General features: G+C 38.4%; 1 protein-coding gene across 3 annotated transcripts in view; it reads right to left on the bottom strand.

The window, feature by feature from the left end:
* The window catches only part of CAB39L (calcium binding protein 39-like), a 138,595-nt gene that overhangs the window by 23,149 nt on the left and 106,782 nt on the right, over positions 1-8,664 (bottom strand). For all 3 annotated transcript variants that reach the window (XM_011939415.1, XM_011939426.1, XM_011939405.1), the window contains one exon: positions 2,275-2,418. In XM_011939415.1, the coding sequence (XP_011794805.1) occupies positions 2,275-2,418 (144 nt within the window). The remainder of the gene's footprint in view (positions 1-2,274; positions 2,419-8,664) is intronic.

The following is an 8,664-nucleotide window of genomic DNA, read 5'->3' as shown; positions in this document are numbered from 1 at the left end:
TATATAATGAATTAATAAATATCTGGTGGCTGAAAGATCAACTAAAAATGTCTTATCTTTCAAAGCAACAATTACCTTAAAAACTGCCATGCTTCCCATTTATGGACTTACAAACTCTATCACTAAACATACTTTATAAAAACTGAAGCCAGGTGCCATGGCTCACACTTGTAATCCTGTAACTAAGCAGCTTAACTTCAAAATACATTTTAAAACCCTTTTTCACCTTTCTCCTGGGTTTAAAGATGTAACTTTGAAGCAAACTGCAGAAGCTTTTTCCCTTAGTTTTAAAATAGACTCCATGTCCCAGACCTTTCTCACTGTCTATATTCCCTTCACATTTATCTAACTGCATGCTGGTATCTAATTATCTGCCTACTTAGAAGTTCCAGGGGCTAAACTTGAATCTTGAGTCAGACAGACCAAGCTTGGAGACCCAGCTGCAAAATTCCAGAGATAACTTCAGGGTGGCTAGTCCACAATCCAGCCATTGTTGAGATGACGCCAGCCTGCTTTCCACCTGGACTGGGACCCAAGACAGCCACCAGAACAAGAAACAGACACGGTACTCAGCATAATTTTTACACGCTTTCCATCCCATGTTTTCTCTTTTCAAAACCTGGCCTTGCCCCTAAAATTCAAAGTAGTTGCGTTGGCTGGGAATCTGGCCACTTTCCTATTATTAGTTTTGGCTAATAAAGTCACTTTCTTTTTACGAGACCTCCTCTTCTTAATTGGACTCTGCATGTGATGAGCAATCTGACTTGTGTTCAGTTACAATCCCAGCACTTTGAGCAGCTGAGGCAGGAAGGTCACTTGAGCTTAGGATTTTGAGACCAGCCTGGGCAACATAGCGAGACCCTGTTTCTTCAAAAAATAAAAAACTTAGCTGGGTGAGGTGGCCCGTGTCTATAGTCCCAGCTACTTAGGAGGCTGAGGTGGGAGAATTGCTTGAGCCTAGGAATTTGAGGCTGCAGTAAGCCATGATCACACCACTGCACTCTAGCCTGGGCAACAGAGCAAGACCCGGTCTCTGAATTTAAAAAATAAATAAAATTTTAAAAGATTTTTAGAAATAAGAACCAAAAAATTCTGGGACTCTCTGAACTCTTATTTACACTCTAGATATCTATCATACGATAAGAATTTTAAATATTTAAAAAAATTAGCTGGATGCATAAAATGCACACTGTAGCATTACTTAAGAGTAGGAAAAAATGAAAATAACCTAAATATCAATGACAAGAAGAAATATACCCAATGATGCACTACGATGGTGAGAAAAATAATGGCTCTAAAAACTACTTATAGCAATAATGAAAATGGTTACTTATGGTATAGTATTAAGTAATAAAATTAGGATATCAATTATTAGTACAATGTGAATACAGCTGTAGAAAAACTCTGGAATGTGTGCACAGGAAAATAAAATGTACTAAACTGTTTACAATAGTTAGGCTGGGAATACAGAATTACAAATAGAATTCTCTCACCTACCCCACCTGTTAAAAAATCTATTGTAGGGTCAAGCATGGTGGCTCACACCTGTAATCCCAGCACTTTGGGAGGCCAAGGAGGGTGGATCACGAGGTCAGGAGATCAAGACCACCCCGGCTAACATGGTGAAACTCGCTCTACTAAAAATAAAAAAAAAATTAGCCAGGAGTGGTGGCATACGCCTGTAGTCCCAGCTACTCAGGAGGCTGAGGCAGAAGAATCACTTTAACCTGGGAGGCAGAGGTTGCAGTGAGCCGAGATCGTGCCACTGCACTCCAGCCTGGGCAACAGAGTCAAAACCAAACCCAAAAAAAAATAAAATAAAATCTATTGTCTAAAGAGGTTACTTTTCTATCATAACAAAATACATTGTAAAAAAATATATATTAATAAAGTGAGTAGTACCCCGCTGTGTCTTCAGGGTGTCATTTAAAGTTCAAAGAGACAGTGCTTGTATGAAGCAAAGTATTCAAGTCTGACACTCAGGGTTTGGGATCTAGCTCAATCACTGATTGTTTTAGAAGTTTTGGGAAAGAGTATCATGCATTTTCTCTGTGAAAAAATAAAAATATTTAGATGTGTGGATTAGTCAGCAAACCTTTATGAATGAGCATTCATTAACATAACTCTGAAATTTCATTTAAATCATGCAAAACACAAAGACTGCCTATTTCATTTTCTTTCAAGTATGAAAGAGAGTAAAGAGCAGGGAGTTTGCCATTTGGAACCGGAAAAAAAATTGCCTATAACATTGTTTCCAGAGCTTATACTTTTTACCTTAAAAACATGAAAGGCTTCAAACTGGATGTTGGGACTTTTATCCCGAAGGAGGTTCATCATGAGTTTCAGGTTCTCCGGCTTGCTGATGTACTTCGTCATGATGGCAAAGTTGTGACGGTCCAGGATCAGCTCCCCCAGCAGCTAGAGGAAAACACAAAACCAAAGCTGTAATCTCAGAGCCACCTGACTCAAAACACAGCTCACGTCTTCTCACTGAAAAACAAAATACAAATGTGCATAAGAATGGTGTCATGAAAAAAATCAGAGTGTCCTTAAGTGCATCTTAAAGCACAGGCATAAACGCAGTAGTTACTGAGTAAGTTTTTCACACCGTTTTGCTTATCTCAGTGCTTAGTACCTTTCTTTCGTCGGTCTTAGATGCAGCTCACCTAGAGCTAGGCAGAAATAAAGTTATGGTTTTCAATACTTACTTTAATTATCTTGCTTCCCACTAATGTATTGCTGCATAGGCATTCAGGTAGAAGGAATAACAAAATTGGCACCATAATGATGCCTTCTTTACCTGCATAAATGTACACTAGGAGTTCACTATTAAGACAGTTTGTTAAATGACTCTTACATTTCCCTGACTTTTATTATGAAACCTGATACAAAGTCAGAAAAAAATAATTGACCCCAAATCCATATCAAATTTAGTAAGTGCAGCAAGTTTTTGTTACAAAGCAAAGCAAAACATTTTTTGGTGACAAATTAATAGTTCCCCAAATACAGCATTACCCTAAACAAAAAATAAAAATATCCAAACTAAGAATAGTTGAAGACCCCCTAGCAACATGGCTGAATGTATTGTTGCTCTATCTCAGAAACTTTTTGTTCTCACCATAATTCTGGAGAACAGAATTACAGCCCCTTGGCTGCTGTGGCAATTCCTAAAGCTTCAGCAGCCAGGGGGCTGAAACATACTGTAACATAATTTTATATAGAAGATATGTTTAGTTTTCAAATGTCCTATTTACTGGACTTTTTCTGAAGGCCTTGGGAGAGTAACACATAGTTACATGGTTACAGAAATCCTGGATGGGAAGAAAAGTGCACATCAAACTAAGGGCCAACTGTCTATCAAAGGAATCCCAGATGTGTGCAAGCATCTGGCTGCCAGTAAACCACCACCTTGCCTCTGATGTATCTTTTGTGTATTTAACATGTAAGAAGTACACAACCTGAGGTTATTTTAATGCATGAAAATAACATTTGTTAAACCTGAAAAAAGGATGACGCCTGTTGGATATTGGCTGGTCACTAGTTATTCTCATACATATGGAACAGCAACCATGTAGTCAAATTGTTAATCTGCATCCTCCTTCATCTTTCTGCAGCTTCTAAAGCTAACCTAACACCTTCTGGAAACTTTCTTTGCTCCTGGTTTCTTACCTTGTGCAGCTTGTTCCTCTGCTATCTCTTCTATGGCTCCCTTGCCTTTTGCACTACTTATGCAGCAATTTTCCAAGCCGTGTACTTGGATCTGCTATCTTTTATCTCCCAACAGTCTCATCTATACCCATGGGTTCAACTGTAACATCTAGGAGGATGTCTCCCAAATCTACATTTCTAGTCTCAGCTTCTTTCCTAAACTCTGGACCCACATTTCTAACTGCCCACTGGGCAGTCCCACTTGAACACTGCTGGACTGTCACACTTAGCGTCTCTAAAAGCAACTCCCTTTCTTCTCTTTGTTAATGGCATCAGGAGCTACCCTCCTCCGGTTGGGAAGAGAGCTGAAGTCTTCCTTATCTCCTTTCTTTTCCTTGCTCCTCACATCAAATCTCCATCCAAGACCTACCAATTTTCTGTTTTTAAGTGTTTCTTGAACACCTTTAATTCAGTGTTCACAGCCAGTAATCTCATTCAAACCCTCACTACCTTTCAGCTGACCTACTGCCACAGCACGCAAAATGGTCTCTCCTTCAGTCTTTACCTAATCCAATCCATGCTGCACATTTTGTCAAATCTTCCCAAAATCAGTATTTGTTACCAATTCCACTTAGATTAGAAAGTGAATGAATAAACAAGCAAATTCCTAGATTCCCACAGATTTAGGAAAAAAGTAAACTCATGAAGATGCCGTTCCCAGCCTCTGTGATGTGGAATCATTTCTCTTGCTTCCTTTCCTCGGCTCCCTTCCTCCATCTTCCCCGCTCTCCTGTCTCTGTGGCTTTACTTCCCCAGCTCCAAAATCTTGAGAAACACTTTCACCTCTTCTCTGCCTGTTCAAACCTGGCCCATCCTCTCAGAACTAGCTCAGACATCGTCTTCGGGAAAGCCTTTCCTCTTCTCTACAGTTGAATTTGCTTTGCCTTGTAGTGCAGAGTTATTTGTGGCCCTGTTTAAAGAATAAGCTGCATAAGGGCGTGTTTCAAATCCCCTTACAACCTAACTGTGTGATGTGCATGGGTATTGTTGGGGAAATAAAAGTCCTACCCACATATCCAGAGCACAATACAGTAACTAATCTCTGAAAGAGACTGCAAACAGACAAAACTGTCCCTTATTACAGTCAAGCAGCTACAATCCATTACATACATATATCCTCAAGCTGAAGGGTAACCTGTCCACTAGGGGAGGACCTGACTACCATTTCTGTGCACTCTTTCATGGTTCACCCTAATGCACCTAGCAAATGAGGTGACCATTTGTTTTAGCTATTGATCTGAATAATAAAACTTCTCTTATCTCTCTGACAAGCAAATAGTTGCAGTTTGGAAAACAGCACCTAGGTTAAACTCTCCTGGTGACAGGGAAACAGTATTATCTTCCTAGATGCTTATATTTCAAAGGTATGGCTTCCAGACCCTCCAAAAAGAAAAAACAAAAACTAAAAAACTTCTGGGTTGTAAGCCTGTCAAGAGGCTTACTTATCTTCTAAAGATCTATACAGAAAGAATCAAATACTGAATAGACACATATGTATCATATACACACATGTTAAAAGTCTTCAGCAAAAGGAAAATTTCATTTTTAAAAATTTACATATACATAATAAACATTTGTTGAAGTTATATTTATTAGTTAAGTTCAGATTAGGTCACTTCAATTTTTATTACCTGGGAATACCTACATATAAATTCTATCCAATCTATCCTCTGCTAATAGAATTTCACAATTTTTCTGAAACAATTAATTGTGCTAATTCAACACTAAATCTTTTAGCCATTAAATGTTAATCTATTTTAATATTAACAATGACAAAATGCAGCATTCCAGAATAATACAAAGCACTATAAAGCAATACTATACCAAGTAAATGGAAAACACACATATTTTACTTCTTCAAAGTTCTTATTTTGTATGCCTCATAGTACTTAGTTAAGCCATACAGCAAGTGGAAATAAGTTTTTTAGAAACTTAAGTGTTTTAATGAAATTGACCAGAGCCCAAAAAATTCCCGTTTCCACCAAGCTTCTTTTGAATGATAATCTTTCTTGCTGGTAATTAAATGCCGGGCCTCTGCAGAAGAAAAAAATTCCTAAGCTCTGCCACATGATTAAAAGGAATTTCTCTGTTAATTATTCTTTATTGACACCAGGAATTAAGCACCCTAAGGCAGTGCAGGAAAATTTAGAATATGATTAACAAAAGGCAGCAGGTAGCAAGTACTTTGGAATCAGAAAATAGCCTAGTACTTAAGACAGTTTATTACTTACAAAGTTGCTAGATAATAATCTAACCTCTCTTGTTTCCTGCAATTATGAAACATCTATGTAAAAAGTATTACAGAATTCATTTATATATAAACACGGTTGTGTCAAAATAGAATATACTGCTACCACAGATCTAATTACCAAAAGGAAAAACCAAAATTGCATCAGTGGAGCTTCCAGAACATTTTTCTAGCACACACAAAAAAAGAGTAAACAATATTTAATGAGCTCTACGTTTATATATGAACTTATTTCACAGTTGTCTACCTTTTTGCTTGCTTGAACAGAGTGATGCAAAACAATTTTGGCAACATCTCTTTCTATAATCTAACATTAAAAAAACCCAACTCTCCAGTAACCATTTTAATACTTTCTGCATTCTTAGGTAATTTATCTGCATTTTGTCAGGCATTTTTTTCAGTGTCCCATCAATGCTTGGTTTTACCATGCTATAAATCAGATATCCATGAGGCGCCTAACTGTAAAGATTTAAGGCAGGAATAACAGCCAAATGGTATGTCTGGGTGAATTAATGAAAAACAGGAAAGATGCCTCGTGAGTAGGCTGAGGCATCTGTAAATAAGTAGGAAATACAAATGGCTTTCTTCCTCCTAATTTGGTTCAATCACCTTAGTTCATACAAATCTCTCAATTTTGATCCAGCATCTGACAGACCCCCCACTGAAAAAAAGGAAGGATTTGGAGAATTTATGAGCAACTTCCTATATGCTGGCCCTTCAGAGCACCATCACCTCTGTTTACTACTCCAATTGCCATCTTCCTTCGAGGGCCACTACTTATTGTACCACGGACAAGCTTACCTCATTTTGGCTATCCTTGTGGAGCCCTACAAATAACGAATTCTTTATGTATGCAGCTGTATAAACAGAATCCTTATCTTCATCTGTTCTTAGCAAGCTTTCTGGACATGGGAGAACACAGCACTGAAGTCACTCTGCCCAAAGGTCAGTTCCACACACAGTTTGGTCTCATCTTTACTGGCTCCAGCACAGACGGCAGCATATCTGTGGGCTTTTTTTCTAGATGGGTCTCCTGGTATGAGTTTCTACACAAAGGGGAAACTCAATAAAAAGTGCCAGATGGCTGGCTGAGAAATGGCCTCCCCAGTAACACGCAGTGAGGACGCAAATACAAAGGAAACCAGGTCATGGCTGATGCAGGATGGTGGACAAAGTAAATTGACAAAAAATGTCACACAAAACAGATTGACTTTACTGTGTTAGTTTAAAATTATACTCCAAATTTAGAAGCAAATGCATTTTTCTATGAATGCCATCATCTTGACATGTAAAAATAACACAAGTATGTGACACTATATCCCAAACCTAGAAAAAAATAGGAAAAAATAATAATACAAGTGTGATGTTTTGCAAGCTGGACCACCATATGAGTTGCTGCGCTAAAAACAGTCAGTTTTATCAACTGCTGGAAACATTCTTTTTGTGGGATTCTGAGTGGGATCTGAAGGGCAGAGATACAACTCTAGTCCACATCTCCCTCCCCTCAGGGGCTCTCCCACCTCCCCTTGGCCACATGGCTCCTTCCAGGCACCATTCCACTGAGGGAGAGAGGGCCACTCATAAATGGATGTGGTCTTACTCTGTTGGGTTCACTGTCATTTCCACAGCCAGTTAATAGGTGCATATCCTCAAGTAGCAGATGTAACTGGGTTTCACACACACACACACACACACACACAAACACCCTTATCAAAGGCATCTTAATTTTTCATAAATTTCGCCCTCTGTTTAAAAATAAACTTATCAGAGACTTCACTGATCATCTAGCTGCTCTGGTACACACACCCCCCTATCTCCCAAGTCGCCGCTTTCTGCCTCCTTTCCCTACTTTTCTTTTTAGTACTTAAAACCATCTGAAAACTATGGATTTATTTGTTTATTTGTCTATTGTCTGCTTTCCACCAACAGAATATGAGGGCCAGAGCTGTTCTTGGCTGTCATGATATGTCTGCAGAATGAGCACATAAATATTTGTTGACTAAATGGAATGTCTTATTACCTCCCTCACACCTCCTTCTCCAATAATTCATCAAACTATGCTATTTACGAGTAATTGAGAATTGATTTTATTTTTGTTTCCAGCTAGCTGCATCATCTTTTAATCTCTTGCCAGATTCTGTTTCAGTGTAATCCTGGCAGTATTTTAGAAAAGCAAAATTTCGTATATGTGATCACGTAGTCTTCTGACATATCTGTTTGTTAGAGTTGATTTTTTTAAAAATTTCTCTTCTAATTCTTAGGGAATGACCATGTTTCATATTTCAGAATCTCTTCTGTAAATATAATGTGAACATGTCATGTTAAGTAGTGGAAGTCTTTTAAGCAACCTACAGGAAAACACTGACTGACGTGAATGCTCAGGGAATGGGACCTGGCGATGAAATATGGTATAAAAAATTCTTTAGGAAAATATGTTACAAATCTGGGAGACAAATGCTTCCCATAAAACAGAAGCCCCATAACATTTCAACTATATAAACATAATTTGATAGTAAAAAATTATTTTATACTCAAAAATACAGATATTAAGAATTTATCGGCCGGGCGCGGTGGCTCAAGCCTTTAATCCCAGCACTTGGGGAGGCCGAGACGGGCGGATCACTAGGTCAGGAGATCGAGACCATCCTGGCTAACATGGTGAAACCCCGTCTCTACTAAAAAATACAAAAAACTAGCCGGGCGAGGTG

Source organism: Colobus angolensis, unplaced genomic scaffold (assembly GCF_000951035.1).
Source record: "Colobus angolensis palliatus isolate OR3802 unplaced genomic scaffold, Cang.pa_1.0 Scaffold101, whole genome shotgun sequence".
NCBI classification, from domain to species: Eukaryota; Metazoa; Chordata; class Mammalia; order Primates; family Cercopithecidae; genus Colobus; species Colobus angolensis.
The sequence above is the reverse complement of the archived record's forward strand: the minus strand, read 5'-3'. Positions and strand labels throughout refer to the sequence as shown.